The sequence below is a fragment of the Rasamsonia byssochlamydoides genome, assembly GCF_041956645.1.
Source record: "Rasamsonia byssochlamydoides strain NRRL 3658 unplaced genomic scaffold VTN77scaffold_46, whole genome shotgun sequence".
In the NCBI taxonomy this organism is placed as follows: domain Eukaryota; kingdom Fungi; phylum Ascomycota; class Eurotiomycetes; order Eurotiales; family Trichocomaceae; genus Rasamsonia; species Rasamsonia byssochlamydoides.
The window spans coordinates 215,830-233,546 of record NW_027192429.1 but is presented as its reverse complement, the minus strand read 5'-3'; the positions used below and the strand labels follow the sequence as shown (position 1 = coordinate 233,546).

Below are 17,717 nucleotides of genomic sequence, written 5' to 3'. Positions count from 1 at the left end.
TGCTCACCCCCTTGTTTTCTGTCTTCAAGATAAACCAAACGACCTCTTGGTCTAGTCGCCTAGGCCTGTCGTTACAATAAATCACGATTTTCCTTTGCAAGAAGCACAGCATTATTCATGGCTAATTGATAGCCCTTAATAAGCTGGTTTAATGCTACATCAGTAGGGCTTAGAGGGCTCTAAGTGCACTATTTTAATAAGGCCTTAATTACATTTACTTAATGCTATAATTCGATAATATTATGAGGTGTTTCTGGCACCTAATTGGCCTATGGACCCCCAGTATGGCTTCCAGGTAGTATAGGAGTCTTAAGCTATATATTGAACTGTAGAAGAACCTGTTCTAGATTAAATGGCACTAGTCTGGTTACTGCAAAGCCATTTTTGATATTTTCTGATTTAAAGGCTTCCAAATGAGCTTTTGGGTATACTATAAGGAAATCTAGCTTGTCAATATGATTGATTCTAAGCCATATGCTTTCTTCTACTAAGCAGCCATATATATGCTTCAGAACTGCAAAATAGCCAGCATTAAGAGGCTATAGGAGATAAGATAAGTATGACAGTATATAAATTAGTATAATATTATCTGGGCATATATCTGATTAAATTAAGGAGTTAAATAACTTCTATGCCTGTTAAGAACTAATATCCAATATTTTCCTTTAGTATAGGTATTTATATAGGGAATAAAGTAATTTTGAATCCATGAGATCCCAATATCATTAGTAGTCTACCTATTATGGCTTATCTCAATCCTCTAGTTGCATAGTAAGGCCTCATTCCTATACTAGGCCTGTAGATGGGTCTTTGCTTTGAATATGATACATGGTAGGAGAGCCCATTTAGTTGAATTGACTGATTCAATGGCCATAACTTATTCTTAATTCCCAGGCTGTATAAGAACAGGACAACCAATAGTCTCTACTCTAATAACTACCTTTATAGTAGTAATCAGGCCCATTGCAAAGCCTATCTTATCAAAATTATAGATATCATCATCTAGAATGCCATATTATTGAATAGTGCTTTATATATGCTTAAACCACTTATGGATGACCTTTGGATCTTTGCATTTAGTACACTAATAATTATATCTTCATAAATATCATGTTTTTAGTTCTTCATAATAGTTGATGAAGTTATAGACCCAGTTCTTACTAATACAATATTGAATATCTGATAGACTGCATTCAGAAAGAAGAATATTGGCCATATCTTATACAGAGGCCAGCCAAGGAGATGCTCTATATATATCTAGAGACATTATCTATTGTAGAAGTATATTCTCTTCAGTAATTGTCAATTTATGCCCATTAGCATATTTCTTAGTCTTTGTAACACGGCTGCAAAGTCGGTCATAGAGAGTATAATAAGAGGAACATTATAAAGACACACTGCTTCACGAATATGATAAATTTGTTGATTTTTCAAAGCGGATATTGCCAATGAGATTCTCCCCTCCTGCTCAACTAATTTCTGAGTCTTTATACGCGTTTTTGGTGGCATGGTGGCACATTGAAATTCATCGACTTCAATATAGGAGACAGGAAACGCGTGGTGTTCAGCTCAGTTGGATGTTCGGGTGGCTTGTGGATTACGTTAACTATCTTTATGAATTGAATTAGAATCTGGCAAATGAGGACCCAAAGGGTGATATCTGAGTAGATATAGTGAGAAATGCGAAATCTAGGCAAGGAGGAAAGAGGTTTCATATGAGCAAATGTGCTTCCTGTATCAAAATGCCTCCAAAACTGTAAGTACAAACGATTTACCCTTTCCGCTAAAAAAGTATGGAGTACTCCGTCCAGGCAGGGTTTCTGGAGCGTTCCTGAGCACCCGATAAGGAACTGAGAGGCTGAGCTTTTTTTTTTTATAGGTATATGAGTTACATATTCTGAACGTATATGCTATATTCCTCTTACGAATGCAATACAAAACTCATTTCGATGGAATGACTCCAGCAATCGGGAAAAGCAGAGACATGAGAAGTATTATCAATATTATGAAAACAAAAAGGAAAGGAGGAATCAGAGATAGCAATCACAGAAAGGAAAACCAACGAAAGGAGAAATAATACACATGCATTGCTGTGAGAAAATACTACGCTTCCAACGACAGGAAAGAGGACGAAATGAGAAATAGTACACGGCAGATGATGTATCGGCTCCCAAATCCACCCCGAGTCTATCCCTGCAAACCAGGAGACTACCACATTCCAACGTCCCTCATACAAGCAAAAAAAAAATCAAAATCTATATCACAATTACTCGCCCTTCAAGCGCTCCTGGTGCACGCTGAACGCTTCCTCCAGCAATTCCTGCTCTTCCTTGACGTGGCTGGCCTTGATACCCGTGGCCACCGAGGCGCTCGGGGGACGACCAGCGTACAAGACGTGGCGGCGGTTGTGGTGCTTGGTCTCGTTCAGCAGGGTCTCAATACGGGGTTGGACGTAGCTCCATGCGCCCGCGTTGAGCGGCTCCTCCTGAGCCCACACGATGTCCTTGGCGTTGGGGTAGCTGTCAAGGTTCTCCTTCAGCTGAGCCCATGGGAACGGGTGCAGCTGCTCGACACGGGTGATGGCGGTGTTCCGGATGCCATGGCTCTCGCGGTGTTTCACCAGGGCGGCGTAGACCTGGCCGGAGCAGAGGAGGACACGCTCGATCTTCTCGGGCTCGTCGATCTCGCCGGACGCGTGCGCCGGGTCGGGAATGATCCACTGGAAGTGGGAATCACCCGTGAAGTCCTCGATGTTGGAACGGGCAATCGGGTGACGCAGCAACGATTTCGAGAAGAAGATGATCAGAGCTAGACCAGCAGGTTAGCGGGAGTCGCGAGAGAAAGACAAGACGGGATTACTCACGTTTCCGGAACTGGCGGTTGATCTGACGACGCAGGATGTGGAAGAGGTTGGCCGGAGTGGTCATGTAGGCGATCTGCATGTTGCAGTCTTGGTGTTGGCGGTCCAGTTTGTCCTGGGATGGGAACACACGAGGCTCCTCATTGCAGAGCTGCAGCCAGCGCTCCATCCGACCGGAGGAGTGCTCCGGGCCCTGGCCATCGTAGCCGTGAGGCAGAGACACAACCAGACCCGATCGCTGTAGCCATTTGGATTCACCAGAGGCGATAAACTGATCGATGATACATTGGGCGTTGTTGGCGAAGTCACCGAACTGGGCCTCCCACATCACCAGCGCATTGGGTGAGGTCAGAGAGTATCCGTACTCAAAACCCAGGCTGCAGAAAGGGAAGAATTATAATCAGCATCAAGACGGGGGAACGAAAGGGGTTGTCGGTTTGTCACTTACACGCCAAACTCGCTCAACGAGGAGTTAGAAATGACAAAGGTGGCCTGATCCGGGCTGATGTGCTGCAGAGGGGTGTAGGTGGCTTCAGTTTCTTGGTCGTGCAGAACGGCGTGACGCTGCGAGAAGGTACCACGCTCGACATCCTGTCCAGAGACACGAACGTGGTGGCCTTCCTTGACCAGGGTACCGAAGGCCAGAGCCTCTGCGGTGGCCCAGTCAATGCCCTTGCCCTCTTCGACCGTCTTCTTACGGTTGGCCAGAATCCGCTTGAGGTTGCGGTGGAGGTGGAAGCCTTCAGGAGCGCCGCTGATCTTGTCGGCAATCAGCCGCAACGTCTCCGCATCGACGCCCGTAGGCAGGTGTGGCAGGACCTCAGTGGCCAGCTCCTTGGGGGTCTTGAAGCCGTTCCAGGCGGACGTCAGCCATTCCTTGCTGGTGGGCTGGTAGTCCTTGCTGCGGTCGAAGCTGTCGTTCAGCATGCCCCAGACCCATTTCTTGTGCTCATCGATGTCTTCCTTGGTGAAGGTCCCCTCAGCGATGAGCTTGTCGACGTACTTGTCGAGCTGGCTCTTCTGGGTCGCGATGCGTTTGTACATCAGGGGCTGGGTGAAGGAGGGCTGGTCGGTCTCGTTGTGACCCTGCTTCCGGTAGCAGACGATGTCGACAACGACATCACGCTTGAACGTGGCTCGCCAGTCGGCGGCGACCTGGCAGACGTAGTTGACCGCCTCGACATCGTCGGCATTGACGTGGAAGACAGGGGCATCGATAGCCTTCGCGATATCGGAGCAGTATGGAGTGGAACGAGCGAAACGGGGGTCGGTAGTGAATCCGATCTGGTTGTTCACGATGATGTGGACGGTGCCTCCGGTGGAGTAGGCGGGCAGCGAGTGGAAGCCCATGGTCTCGTAGACCACGCCCTGGGCAGCGAAGGCGGCGTCTCCGTGCAGCAGGACACCCATAGCGGTCTTGAACTCCTTCTCGTCGTTGTTGTAGTGCTGAATGGCGCGCGTCTTGCCCAGAACGACAGGGTCCTCCGCTTCCAGATGGGACGGGTTAGCGACCAGCGACAGCTGGACACGCTTCCCGGACGGCGTGGGGCGCTCGAAGTTCATGCCGAGATGGTACTTCACGTCACCGGAACCCTCGTCGGACGGTTCGGCGGTACCGGAGAACTCGCTGAAGATGGATTCATTGGGCTTGCGGACGACGTTGGAGAGGACGTTCAATCGACCACGGTGAGGCATACCGATGACGATGTCCTTGATGCCGTGTTCGACGCTGCGGTCGATGAGCGCCTTCATACCGGGGACCAGGGTCTCACAACCCTCCAGACCGAAACGCTTGTCGTTGGGGAACTTGGTGGCCAGGAAGGCCTCGAAGCTGGAACTCCAGATAAGACGGTCCAGAATGCGGCGCTTGTCGTCGACGGAGTACTTGTAGGGCTGCGGGATTTCGAAGCGATCGCGGATCCAGTCGCAGGCAGCACGGTCGGGAATGTGGATATACTCGACACCGTAGGAACCGCAGTAGATCTTTTCGCAGGCGGCAATGATTTCGCGGAGGGTCATCTTCTTGCGGGTTTCGGTCGCGAAGCGGGGCAAGATACCAGGTCCCAGGGTGAACTCCTGATCCAGGTCCTTCTCGGTGAAGCCATAATGGCTGAGTTCAAGCTCCTTGGGCTTGTGGTAACCGAACGCTTCAACCTCGCCACGGATTCCCAGGGGGTCAATCTTGGCCTTGTGGTGGCCCCGGGCCTGATAAGCGCGGACGAGGAGCTGGACCTTGAGATGGTTCATCAGATCGGGCCCAGCACCAGGCAGGTGCTGGGGAACACCACTGGCGGGCGCGGGCACGATGGTAGGCGGAGGTTGGAAGGCCTGGGAGATGGGCATCTTGCCTTCTTCCATATTCTTGAAGTAGGTCTGCCACGAGATGTGAACGCTCGAGGGATCTTTCCGCCAGGCGAGGTACATTTCGTCAATGTAGTTGGCCGTGTTGCCCTGAAGGAAGGAGTCGTTGGGATCCTATATGCGAGGTAAAAGAACTCCGCAAGCGCGTAGAAGCGCCAGCAGATCTCGGTTAGTCCAAGTCCTTTTTTTTTGTCCTCTTCTTCTTCTTCCCCCCCGTCGCATTGAATCAAGCAAATTCTCTTTTGATGGGGATTGTATGGCTTACCACCCCACGATCCGTATTCTCCGCAGCCGCCGCATATTGTCTCCGGCTGTTGTTCAAAGTGCGATCAATAACCGCCAAGGGTCTCCGAGCCGCAAGGTGCAGATTTGACCTGGCACCCAGAGTATTCTTGAAAGCCGTCGCCAGGAACAGAGACCGTCGGCAGGCAGAGCAAGCGGTGCTGCCACGCAGCAGAGCGCTGCCGGACGCCTTTTTCAAGGACGTAGCTCTAAGCATTGCGGGATATCTATGTTCACCTCAACGCGTGAAAAACGTAGGGACGCAAGCCGACAAATATCACTCGAGCCGGGCCGGCATGAAAACAAGGCACTGCAGGCGCAGAAGGCAAGAGAAAGGGAAGAGTGGAGAATTCTATCAATTCGGACTCGAAACTGCAAAAGAGTCCGAATATCGGAGATAGAAGATGGGAGATGGACGTCTGAAGGAGTGTCAACAGACCAGCGTGAAGAGAAGTTTAAGAACGGGGGAAGACGGAGCAAGGGAAGTCCGGATGATGTATTTGGCTGGATTTTCGGCTATGCGAAGTGCAGCAGTTAGGCTACGCTTGGCCAGTCAGAGGGAGGTGCCTTGGACCAAGAACCAGTCACACTTGCCGAGATGTCAGCCAGTTCCCACAGAACAAAAACAGCGGAATTATTTTTACTTTAATAGCATACAAAAGAAGAAAAAAGGCGAAGAAATGATTGCTGTTGCTGTAATAATAATCCTGGCTTGACTGAAACTCAATGTGACTGACTCTGCGACAGCTGACGGGGCAAATGCGGCTTTTTACGACAGTTGTTCTTTCGTTACAGCGTCCTCCATTGGTCGACTACCGGCTACGGCACCAGGCACGAGACAGTGCCACAGCAAAGCAGATCGACAGATCGGTCTAATCATCTACGGGGATCTGTTTTGTTCTTGCCAGAACGCTTTAGAAAAATATTAATAACATATGAATATCACTGGTGCGCAGAATGGAACCCAATTTGGCGGAAGACTCCGCAGCCACAGCCACCAGTAGACGTGCGCCACGGCCGCAGACGACATCATCCCGCATATCTGCCGAGGGACTCGTGATGAGGCATTTTTGAAGCCGGACGTCAGCACGGACAGTTTCAGAGTCCTCTATGAGGCAGATTCTTCACGCCCAGGAGAGGAAGATTAGTTATATATTATGTTAGAGAGGTATACATGATATAAATGCAAACAGTAGTGATATATGGGAGGGCAGGAAAGCAGAAGAAAACAAGCGAGAAAAAGCAAGAAAGAAGAAACTGAGAAGCGCCACATTGAGTGCTTTCTATACATGACGCCTATAACACCAGATCGTTTCAAGGATTCGTGTCGCTTCATGTCCTCATGCCAATAGAAATCCAACAGAGATTGTCCGCCGAAAACATAAATGATACAAAAGATCAGATCAGCCGTGATGCCATGCAATAATTTTGTAGCGCCAGTACTATAAAAAAAAAACGAAAGGAGGCCCATAACATAATATGACGCTTGGAGTCAGAGAGAGAGAGAGAGAGAGAGAGAGAGAGAGAGAGGAGGACGAGGAGGAGAAAGACGAAAATGGCTATCGTTCGTCAAATCCGTCCCTCCCCCAAGACCTCCCGCTCATAGACCTCTACCTCTCCAGTGTCACTTGTTCGCCGTCGCTCCATCACCCACTTGCTCGTCCCGTCCTCGTCTGTCTCCTGGACGTAGCTGATACTCGCCGCGCTGCCGGTCCGGCTGTGCGACGCCTTGGATGTCTTCCCGGCCGCTCGCACAGCCTCTCCTCCCTCGCCCGTAGAACCCTGTCTTGGGCCCACGGGCTGATTCAAAGTCAGCATTGGGCTCCCCGGAATGCTCTCCGAGATATGGTGTCCGCCGCCCAGCGCGCCCGTCGAGTCTGCCGGATGGGACGAACTCTCCGCAGTCGCCTTCAATGACACGGGGCCATCCTCGGGGATGCTGAGGAAACTGCCCCGGTTGGACGGAGCCGCGGGCGCGGCCTGCGGAGACAGACTGCCCGCGCTGCTGCGCAGGCTCCCATTGCTACCTCCGAAGGCGCCCCGACGGAGCTTCATCAATGCTTCCAGGGACATTTCATCGTCGATGCTCCCCATGTCGACCAACTGGACAAGACCAGGGCTCGACAGCGAAGGGTTGGATTGCGCCGCCGCCGCCGCCCCGTGCGCGGTTAGCGAGATAATTGAGTTGCGCGTGCTCCATTCGCTCCTCTCCGTGATGGGCGTCAGACTGGGCTCTCGGAAGTTTGCGCGGCCGCTATGGCTGCGGTTAATACCCTCGATGCCTCGAGGGCCGAAATACCCACCGTAGAAGGGCTCCGCATCGCAGCTCCCATGGGCATGCGCGTAGAACCCAAACTCCCGCCCGTAGAATCCCTCGTCATCATTTTGCAGAGCTTCCGCATTGGCCTCTGCAATGATAGGGTCGTCGTCGAATCCGTCGTCATCGTCGTAATTGAAGTCGTCAAACACGTCGTCAAACGCCATCGTCTGGTGGCTCAGTCGGCTATCGTCCGAGACCAGCCCCGGGTGGGAGTCCGCGGTCTGCGCAACGCTATCCTGGCCCAGCGATGTCTCACTGATGCTCAGGTTCCGCTGGAGGCCCTTGCCGGCTGCCGCTTCTTCGGCCACCCGAGCAAGAGCACTGTGGAACGCCTCCAGGTTATGCTCCGTCAACACGCCACCAGGAGCTTTAGGGGCCTCCCCACCAGAGAACCTCGAAGAGTCATGTCGAAACTCACTTGCCAGGCTTGGCATGTGTTGGAGGTTCGAGTTCTTCGATGATTCGGACTCGACCGGTTCTCCAGGAAGGCCAGGACCAGACAAGCCCTCTGTTCCAACGGGGATCCGGGTTCCAGGGTAGAACTTGCGCTGATATAGGTGGCTGGTTTCATCGTCAAAGACGGATTCATCAAAGCCTCCACCACCCGCATCAGCAGGTAACTCGCCAAAGCCTCCGTCGTCAAAGTACAAGTCATCATCTTCAATCGATTGAAGGGCATCGGTTCCCTTGTTTCCAGCAACAGCTGGTGCAGACTCTGAGCCTGGATCAATCTTCCGTTCCGCCTCATCGGTGACATCTCCATAATCGGATGAAGACTGTCGTTGATTCAGGAAAGCAGAATCGGAAGTTGTCGCATGCCCAACCGATTGGTCCTGGGCATCCCCCGGTTGGGAATGTATCCCCAAATGGGAACCTGTAGGACTGACCGGGCTGGCGGCGATCGTAGGTAGCACAGGCACAAACAAAGCCGCTTGGGCGGTTCTTACGACACCGGAGCCATGGCTAAATTCATCATCATCGTCCGGGTCCGCATTCACCCCAGGAATCCTCTCCTCGATGCCCCCATCATCCTCCATCGCATCATAGTCGAAGTCCTCCTCGTCGAAATCACTATAGCTCGAACGTTCCAGCCGAGCCTTTTCCTTTTGTGCTGCTTCCTTCTCCTTATGTTTCTCTTCCAAAAGCTTCTCCTGGACCGATGAACCAACGCCATTCATATCGAAGCTGAATCTCGACGCATCGCTCTTGAGACGATTAGGGACGCCAGACGCCTGGGGAGCGGCATCGGCTGTTTCCTTGGGAAGAGGGTGAGGAGGGGAGTATTGAGGTGGCGGTGAAGATGGAGGTGGTTCCGGATCAGCAACCTCAATCGTCTGCTCGACTGGTTGGTTATTATGATCCTCTGGTACTCTCAAAGGGAGTTTCCGGGCAAACGCAGGCAGCTCGGAAGTATCCTGGTCGGAGAGAGCCGAATTGGTCATAAGTGACGACTGCAAATAGCCTTTGTTTTCGATCTGCAAGACCTTGCTGTCTTCTCCAAAATGCTCCTTGAAGACTGGCGAGTGCTCGCTATGCCGCTTCTGTTGCTCAGCGCTAGTTGAATCTCGGCCCAAAGCCTGTGGCTCATGGCCGCCACTCCCTCTGCCAGGGACATTACGGCGCGGACGCGGAGCAGAGAAATCGTGCACAATATTCCCCCGGATTCGAGGATCGTAGTCATCCGGAATAGCAGGAACCAAGTTCTTGGCTGAAAAATTGACCTCCTCCTGCCGTGAGCTCAGAAACTGTGAAGACCGCCTTCGAGCCAGAAGAGACATAGGATTCAAAAGATGGAGCTTCGTCTTCCCAGACTTCTGATGGGTGTGTTCCCCAGATGAATCATGATGGCCTTCCCGCCGGGATGTCACGCTTTCGAGCTTGAATTCCCTGATCGACGATCCCCCAGCGCCTTCTGTAGTGTTGATCCGTAAGCTACTTCCTGCCGCGCCACCATGAGAAGCACCTTCTTTGTGGTCGTCAGCCTGCTGGCTCAGGATGCCTTTGCCAAACCCTAACCGCCATGAGGAACTTGATTTGCGGGAATGCATTTCACGATGGTCCGGTCGCGATAATGAAATCGACTGCTGAGAGCGGTTCGACTGCGAGGTAAATCCACCTTTATTCATACCATCCTCTGGATTCGAACGAGGGCGCGCAAGTTTCTCTGAAGACGGCGACGGCACTGAAAGATTGGTAAAAGACTGTTGGGGACTTAGGCCATGCGAGCCACTATTATCCAACTTAGCGACGTCGGGGGGTTGTTCGGAAAATGGAGACGGTGAAAGCGAGTCGGACAGCCCCGCAGACTCAATGATCGTATCTGACAACGTAGGCGTTGCCGGGAGTCCTGGTAGCTGAGGAGGACCAGTCTGTGCAAAGCTTGCTGTGGACACTGCTGCCGGCGGAGAGTCTGAACGAGAAGACGGGGCTGGCCGGCGGTGGTCGCGACGCCAGTATGAGAAAACGGAGGATGGCGCCATGTGTCGCATGAGCGCCACTGGCGCTTCCAGAAGGAGAGGTACACTGTTCAGGGCGTGAAATGAGCTCTCATCGTCACTGGCTGGGCTCGGAGTTTTCGAATCAACAAAAAGAGCAATGTGGGGAGGGTTGTCACGATAGGCAAGCTGCTGTTGCTGTCTTTCACAGTACAGTATTGCTCCACGCGAATTGGATGGCGAGAAAGCTCTGCCTGGAGCTTGCTTAGGCTGATCGCGAACCCAAAAGAGGAGAAGAGATTAACAATAATAGATTAATAATATTAATAATATATATCTCTTATAACGATTATCAAAGGGGAAAAAAGCATCACTGGAACTGATGGGAAGGATAACGAGGCGAGAAATCCAAGGAAGGCTGAATCCGCGAACGGGCCGTTGGGTGTGGACCTAAATCCAGAAGCCGCGCGGATCGGGAGGGACGTAACGCAACCCACGCCGCAGAGATCCATTCGGCTGTTTCATGGTGCGAAAAGCCAAGACATGGTCCAACGCAGTCGAAACGAAGTAAATGATCCTTGTCGACGGTTAATTAACGAACAGCAAGTGTCGATGAATGAATAGTTCTCGGGATTACGGTCGTGCATAGGTAGATCTCCTCGTCAGATGAGACGTCATGAAAGTGGCTAATTAAGGAAACTCGCTAGAGTGAACCAGTCCCACGTGTGAACTTCGTTATCCCCTCGTGTTCTCGTGTCAACCAGCAAAAAGCCCGGCCAGTTTTTGGATTATGCAATCTAAATTAATTTCTTTCCAAAAGGGGGTTTTTTTTTTCAAAAAAAAAAATAAAAAGACGTATTATCCGAATTAACTTGATATTGCTCAAGCGCCCCTTTAGATGCAGCTAGAATAATAATAATAATAATACAACAGGAAGATTAATAAAGCTTTCCTTGGGGGCAACCCCGGATATCATGATAACTTGCAAAGTCGCTCGATGCCACAAAAAGGGCTCGCTCTCATCACCAACGCCGATAGGCATGCTATGCATCTGAAAAACCAATTCTTACACCCAAGTAGAAATGCAATGAACAGGCGAGCGCCCCCTCCAAACTACATCATAATGCTCTGCCGCCAACGGTCAATCATTTCCCGCTGCTTGGGATCAATGGTAGGCTGCGGCATCGGGTGTCCGGGTGCGGACGGCATGCCATAACCAAAACCATTCATTCCCATCTGGTTGGGGTTGTGCATGAAGGAGTTGTTGTAAAATCCGTTTCCATAGGCAGGAGGCATTCCATATCCGGGCATCACCCCATGGGCAGGAGGGTACTGAGGGAATCCCGCAGCCGAATAAGCCATACTGGGAGGACGGTTGTACATCGCAGACATGCGGTTAGGATAATGCGTTGGCGCATGGGAAGCGCGGCGATTATCAACAGATGCCTGACGCGCGTTGGAAGCAGGATACGCCTGGAGGATACTGGCCATGCTTCGGCGGTCCTTGAGATCAGGACCCCTCTCAGCCTTCTGCGCCTTGGCCTCCGCTTGCAGACGTTTCTTGCGTTGACCGAGAGTTTCTTCCTCCTCATCCACGACCGCCTCCGGCTGGGTGTTCTTCTGCTCCTCGGCCGGAGGAGGATCACCCAACTTGTTGAGTTCCGCCATAATTTCACTAGCAAAGTCCGCAGAAACAACAGTTTTCGACTGATTTTGGGCTTTCAGTCGGCGGAGTCGCTGAGCAAGGGTCTCGTTTTCATCACCGCTGTCCGAGTCTGCCGGGCCTGGGGCTGGGGGGTGAAGCATCGTACTGGCACGCTTCGTAGGGACAGGGTCAGGTGGAGCCTCCCCCCGGAGCCTTGCGCGACGTCTGCTCAGGGGCTCATTATCCTCGAGCTCCCGTCGCTCCAAGAGACCGAGAGGTCGTGCTTCGCCCACCGCCGGGTTCTTACCAGCAAACAGGACCCCGAGCGGAACATCTTCGTCATCTGCACCATCCGGGTCGTCGGTCGGGGGTGCTTCCCAGGCCAAAGTCACTGGTTTATGTCGCCGGGCATTGCTCTGTGCCTGAGCGACTGCATCCAGCTCCAAGAGAGTAGAGTGCATGCCGTTCGGGAAAGCCGTGGCTGCTGTACGGTTCCGCTGCTTCTGTTCTTGTTTTCTCATTTCCAGTTCGGCAAGGAGGGTCGTAGGCCGTCCAAAAAGAATCGGTCCTCCCTCCTGGGCCTCACCGTCCCCACCTCCCTGATTGTCATGGTCGTCTTCGTCGCCATTATGCAAGCCCTCATGTTCATCTCGATCCAAGGCTGAATGAGCCGCTCCTTCCAAATCTCCGCTGTGTGTAGAGGCCCGAAGAGGAATCGCTTCTGCAGCATCACGGTCGGAGTCCCCATGTGTCTGGTCCGAGGGAACACGGGGCGCAGCAGAACTGTGCTTCTTCCTCTTCTCAGCCAGATCTCTGGATGACGGCTTCTTAGCCGCCTTGCCGTATACTTCAGATCCAACATGACCAACGATAGGGTGATCGGTAAAGGCAGTCACCGGCGCATGCGCGGAGGCATCTAAGATACTGTCCAAGGTGATCACGGCGGATTGGTCTTTCATCTGAATGTTTAAAGAGGAGCTAGGCTGGTCAAAGAAGACGCTTGCACGCAATTGCGGCGGAATGTTTGAGGCCCTTTTACTGTTTCCGTTCTCATTGCCTTCTGCAACCTTCTTATCCTCGACGGACATAGTATTCAGTAGTTGGGTACGACGTTTCTCGAGTTCTGAGACTGGAGGTCTCTTCGATAGGCGCTGGGGGAGGTTCAGCACCTTGGGAATAGGTGCTGGATAATACACCAAATTCTGCCCTGCTTGTGGTTCTTCATAGTGTTGAGCATTGCTGGCCAGAGGCGGTTTATTCAAAGAAACCTGGCGGGACAGACTAGACTCTCGCTGACGGTGGGGAACAAAGTGAACCCCGTCGAAGTCCAAAAAGAGGTTTGTTGCTTGCTGATACGTGTCGGTCGAAAGAGCGGTCTCGGGCCGGTCAGGCAGGTCTTGAAGCGGCGTCTCAGCAGGCACGTTCTCGTCATAGGGTATGCCTGGCACTTCGTTCTGATTCTGATCCTGCCCCTGATACTGGGGCGGCGGTGGAGGAGGATTCGCCAGAAGGGGCACATCGCGATCGACAGGCGCTGCATTTTCTTGGTCCTCCTCGTGCTGCGGCTCCAGAACGTCGGCGAGTCGGGAATTGACAGAGGTCGAACGGAAACGCGATCCCCCGTACGAACCGCTCCCGGAGAGGATCGACCCTTTCGGAGACGAAACGAAGCCTCCTGGAGAGTACCCTCCTGTGCGCGCCGCAGAGTTGACACCGATGATGGAATTGGACATGGATCCCGCGGAGAACTGTCGCGCTGGGGAGTCTGGAGCATGGAGGATGGAGGAGACGGATGATCGTCTCTTCTGCTCCTGATCCAGCTTCCGCAGCTCCGCCCCAAGGTCCGACGAAGTCATACTGAGACGCTCTGCGCTCTTCTCGAGCCTCTCGATGTTTCCAACATAGGCACCCTGCAACGACTGCAGATCGGGAGTGGGATGGCGGAGAACGGCAGAGCCGCTGGAGGTGCGCACAAGTGGTTCGGGCGACGAGGAATGTGGGAGCGGCGTGTTGGAATGCCTAGCATGGGGGCCCGGGTCGTGCTGAGCGCCGGGGCAGGACCGTTCGGTTTGGCGGGCGTTAGTAGGGCTCGCATGGCCGTGATCGGCAACCTCGTAATCATCATCTTCAACCATCTCATAGCTGTTAGCCCTCATTGACTGGATGAAGGAACCCAGACGCCCTGCTGCGGTGGACTCTTCCACGGTCTTAGCAGGCTCTATGGGGCTCTCCAACGACGTAGGATGCAGAGGGGATGTGTGGTGCTCATCGGTGTCAGAACCGCTTGCATTGGAAAGCACATCGTGATCAGTCTGGGCAATGGCCCTGTAAGCCATTGGAATCGTGTGGAGCGCAAGATGCGCAGGGTGCGGCCATCAAGCAGGAACGCACGAGGAGCAAAGAAAACAGAGGACGACGGTGATGATGTGGAGGAGAGTGGGATTAAAAGAAGTGTTGACTGTGAAACAAGAAAAAGGCACACGCGACGTGACCAGGGTGAAGGAAGACGACGGAACGGGGTCCTCCCACTCCAATGATTCCCCATGCGCAGTGCCTAAATTTGGATGTGGCACCCGTGGCAGCGCTCCCTTTGTTTTACATGGACTGGAACCAGTGAATCAATCCATTATTCTTAGTTGGAAATCCCCAATGACGCCCTTTGGTTCGCGGAGGATCTGACTGCCGCCGGCATGTTGTCCAACGCCATATTATTCTTAGCCTTGGTCGAGAACTGTCCATACCTGTCTTTCTCCGCTAGCTGCTGGGGTGGAGCCTACAATAATGGATCTAAATGTGCGATCGGCATGATTCCTGCAACTGCCGCTGTCATGTAGAAAACCAGGCTATACTCTTGTCTTTGACATAGAAGAACAGTAGGAGGAGGAGTGCTTGCAAGTTGCTACACTCCTAGTAGCATGGATATCCAGTTTGCGAATAGCATCACTGAGTACAGAATCCATTGTGCGAGTAATTGCTTGGGCGTGGGGATCACGTGCAATTGACGTATTCACCTGCAAGGGACAGATGGAGGGATTCCATGCTTCCAGCACAGCCATCTGCCACTGATTACATTAATATTAGGTATTAACAGTTAACTAAAAAGACACATATGACTACTTCATATTTTTTCCCCTTTCGCCTCCTCCTCCTCTTCTTTTTTTTCCCCCTTTCTTTTCTTTCCTTTTTCCCCCCTTTTAACCCCATTGATTCAATTCTCCCGCAGCGGCCCGCCTGGGTCCAAAGATGAATAGAGAGTTCCCAGTAGCCAGGTTTTGAGCGTTGCACTGCAGGCGAGATAAGGCAACTGAGTTGGCTGCGCTACAGATTACTTGGGAACACAACTGAGCTCAGGCTTACTATCTGCAAGGCAGAGCTAGATGCCATTCTGAATGCTGTGTCACCGCGTTGGAAGATAACATCGAGTCATCATGCATCAGCAACAGCAACCTTATAACCAATCAGCAACTAGATGATTCTCAGCTGGTTTACTCGTTGGAAGCCTTCAGGTGTCTTCGGCATTGCCCCCATCCCAAAGGGAGTACTCCATACTCTGTATACACAAGTCCCAAGATAAGGACCAAGTTTCTCTGTATACCTGCAACCCACCTGATCAACCATTATTAGATTAATCGATAACCCAGAGCAAACAAGATGAGCACCAGGATTGATACACACCCTTGTATCCCTGTCGAGATGTGATGCCAAGCCCCTAAATAAGTGCTGTTATCTGGACAGCGATCAAGAGACAAGGACTCGTGACTAAACTACAGCAGCAGGCTTGAAGATCCAAAGATAACGGTTGATGAACGAATCACAAGTGATGGCATATCTCTTCCTTTCATAGTATCTAGGCTAGATGCTGATCTTTGTTCCCATATGCACCCACGACGTAGCGGGTTTCCTATCTGGATCAAGGTGGTTGCGCTGGTTTTCCTGTTGAAACTAAAGCCATTATCATTGGCCCTGTATGTGCAAGCCAGTGCACCATACTCCACCGAATCTACTCAGTACTGTACGTTTTTTTTTCCCTTTTCTTTTTTTCTCGTTCTTTTTTTTTTCTTTTTCTTTTTCTTTTTTTTTCTTTTTTCTTTTTTCTTTTTTTTTACGGGGCCTGTCAGCAGCATGCAATCAAATCATGATAATGGGGCCCTGTCTTCAAACTAATGAAGTTCGACCATGGACCAAGCATGGCAGACGGGAGGGAAAACGGCCATCATCCAACCTTAACACGGCACGCCGAACGGTCGAGAACTTATAGCATGGAACTTCGGGACGCGGAGATAAAAAAACAAAAACGGCGATTGCCACGTGACTCGACGCGATCCGCGAACGCGTGCGTTGATGATGTAACCAGGTAACCAGACGGACCTCATCGACAAGAAGAGGCAGTGATACTTCCATACTCCGTACGTACGGATGGGAAGGCAAGCAATTGTCTTGTCTTGTCTTGTCTTCGATTGGCTGACTGACTGGTCTTCCAAACAAAAATGTCTTATTACGATGTTGATGCCATATTGACCGACGCACAAGTAAGCTAGCTTCTTCCAGGGCGGGGTTATCTGACAAGCTCACCTAATGAATAACTTCTTCTTGACCCGTTTAGAAACTCCCTTGTACATTTGAACTCGAGGTGCCGGGACTTGGTATTTTGGAGGGTAATCCGGGCGAAAGTGTGCGTATGTTGCTTTTCATGTCAAATCATGTCATATCTATGGCTTTATGCGAGACGTCATCCGAACAACAGAAACCAGACAAGCCTCTCAATAAGCTTCTGCTCTTCTGCTCTTCTACTCTTCTACTCTTCGGCTGATAGTAATATATAACTTCTCGCCTTCTAGATTAAAGCCGGAACCCGTGTCGATTTACCACTATGGCTTGGAGAGATGCTTTCCATCGGGTATGTCTGTCTAGCCTATCCAAGTCACCACAAGACAAGCTGAACAGCCCTTCTAGACTGTTCAGACTTCAGCATTCTGCTCTTTGCCACTTCTTTGTCCCTCGTTCAATTCAACTAACTAATTGATGGAAAAAAAAGCGCTCGATTAGGCACCTCGCGCCTCGTCACTCTTGATTTACCCTCCGCTTTGTCCGAACGGGTCATGAATGCTCTCAAAGCAGATCCACGCACGGTTGACCTGCGCTCGTTGGCACCTCATTTCTACAGTCTAGGCGTGAGGATTTTAGAACTCTTCGAGGAGGAGGAGATGGTGGATATCTTGAGCGATGTCAGTTCAACTAACTTTTGTTCACCCCTTTTTCTTTCCCTGTCCTGTCCTGTCCTGTTATCTTCCTCCCTTCTTATACTTACTGACTGGCTATTTTATCCTTTTTAGACTTTCAAGAAACGTGCCGCAGAGATTGCAGACCACTCCCACAATCCACGTGGGGCTCTGGGCGACGGTGTGGAGTTCCTGCGAGGATTGGATGAGACGGAGAGACAGTGTATGTCAGAACCAGAATCCAAGAAGCAATTACCCAAGACATGCTTGTTAACTTTTGTGGGCATAGTATTCCGCATCGCACATGACAGCGCCAAGGAGATACGTGTGTGGGCTGGGGAGGCGAAGAAGAGGAAATAGATGATCTTGTTGAATGCGGCTTTTTTTTTTCTTTTGCGGTCCTAAAAGGACGGGATTGCATGTTTATATCTACGATATTATTCTCCAATGGCGTTGCTGGGACCGGGTTCTTCATGGGCGTACATATCCACCGTTAAATCAACAAGCAGAGATGGCGATGCAATGAATGACAGACGTCGGATAATACTGAGTCTTGATGGCTTGACGACTTGATGGATTCTTCAGGCTACATGGA

At 51.4% G+C, this 17,717-nt stretch overlaps 4 protein-coding genes across 4 annotated transcripts; 1 reads left to right on the top strand and 3 right to left on the bottom strand.

Moving 5' to 3' along the window:
* Positions 1 to 2,266: 2,266 nt before the first annotated feature.
* On the bottom strand, positions 2,267 to 5,720 carry VTN77DRAFT_6150 (uncharacterized protein; the record flags this gene model as incomplete). The annotated part of the gene is made up of 4 exons (XM_069422397.1): positions 2,267 to 2,808; positions 2,864 to 3,237; positions 3,309 to 5,335; positions 5,487 to 5,720. 4 exons carry the CDS (start codon positions 5,718 to 5,720, stop codon positions 2,267 to 2,269), a joined length of 3,177 nt encoding a protein of 1,058 aa, XP_069276405.1.
* Positions 5,721 to 7,072: 1,352 nt separating this feature from the next.
* Positions 7,073 to 10,303, bottom strand: VTN77DRAFT_6149 (uncharacterized protein; the record flags this gene model as incomplete). Its single annotated transcript, XM_069422395.1, has 1 exon — positions 7,073 to 10,303. The coding sequence occupies one exon, from the start codon at positions 10,301 to 10,303 to the stop codon at positions 7,073 to 7,075; it is 3,231 nt and encodes a 1,076-aa protein (XP_069276404.1).
* Positions 10,304 to 11,371: 1,068 nt separating this feature from the next.
* Positions 11,372 to 14,239, bottom strand: VTN77DRAFT_6148 (uncharacterized protein; the record flags this gene model as incomplete). Its single annotated transcript, XM_069422394.1, has 1 exon — positions 11,372 to 14,239. One exon carries the CDS (start codon positions 14,237 to 14,239, stop codon positions 11,372 to 11,374), a length of 2,868 nt encoding a protein of 955 aa, XP_069276403.1.
* Positions 14,240 to 16,390: 2,151 nt separating this feature from the next.
* VTN77DRAFT_6147 (uncharacterized protein) lies at positions 16,391 to 17,482 on the top strand (the record flags this gene model as incomplete). Its single annotated transcript, XM_069422393.1, has 6 exons — positions 16,391 to 16,432; positions 16,507 to 16,575; positions 16,742 to 16,800; positions 16,939 to 17,128; positions 17,237 to 17,345; positions 17,412 to 17,482. 6 exons carry the CDS (start codon positions 16,391 to 16,393, stop codon positions 17,480 to 17,482), a joined length of 540 nt encoding a protein of 179 aa, XP_069276402.1.
* Between the last annotated feature and the right edge of the window lie 235 nt (positions 17,483 to 17,717).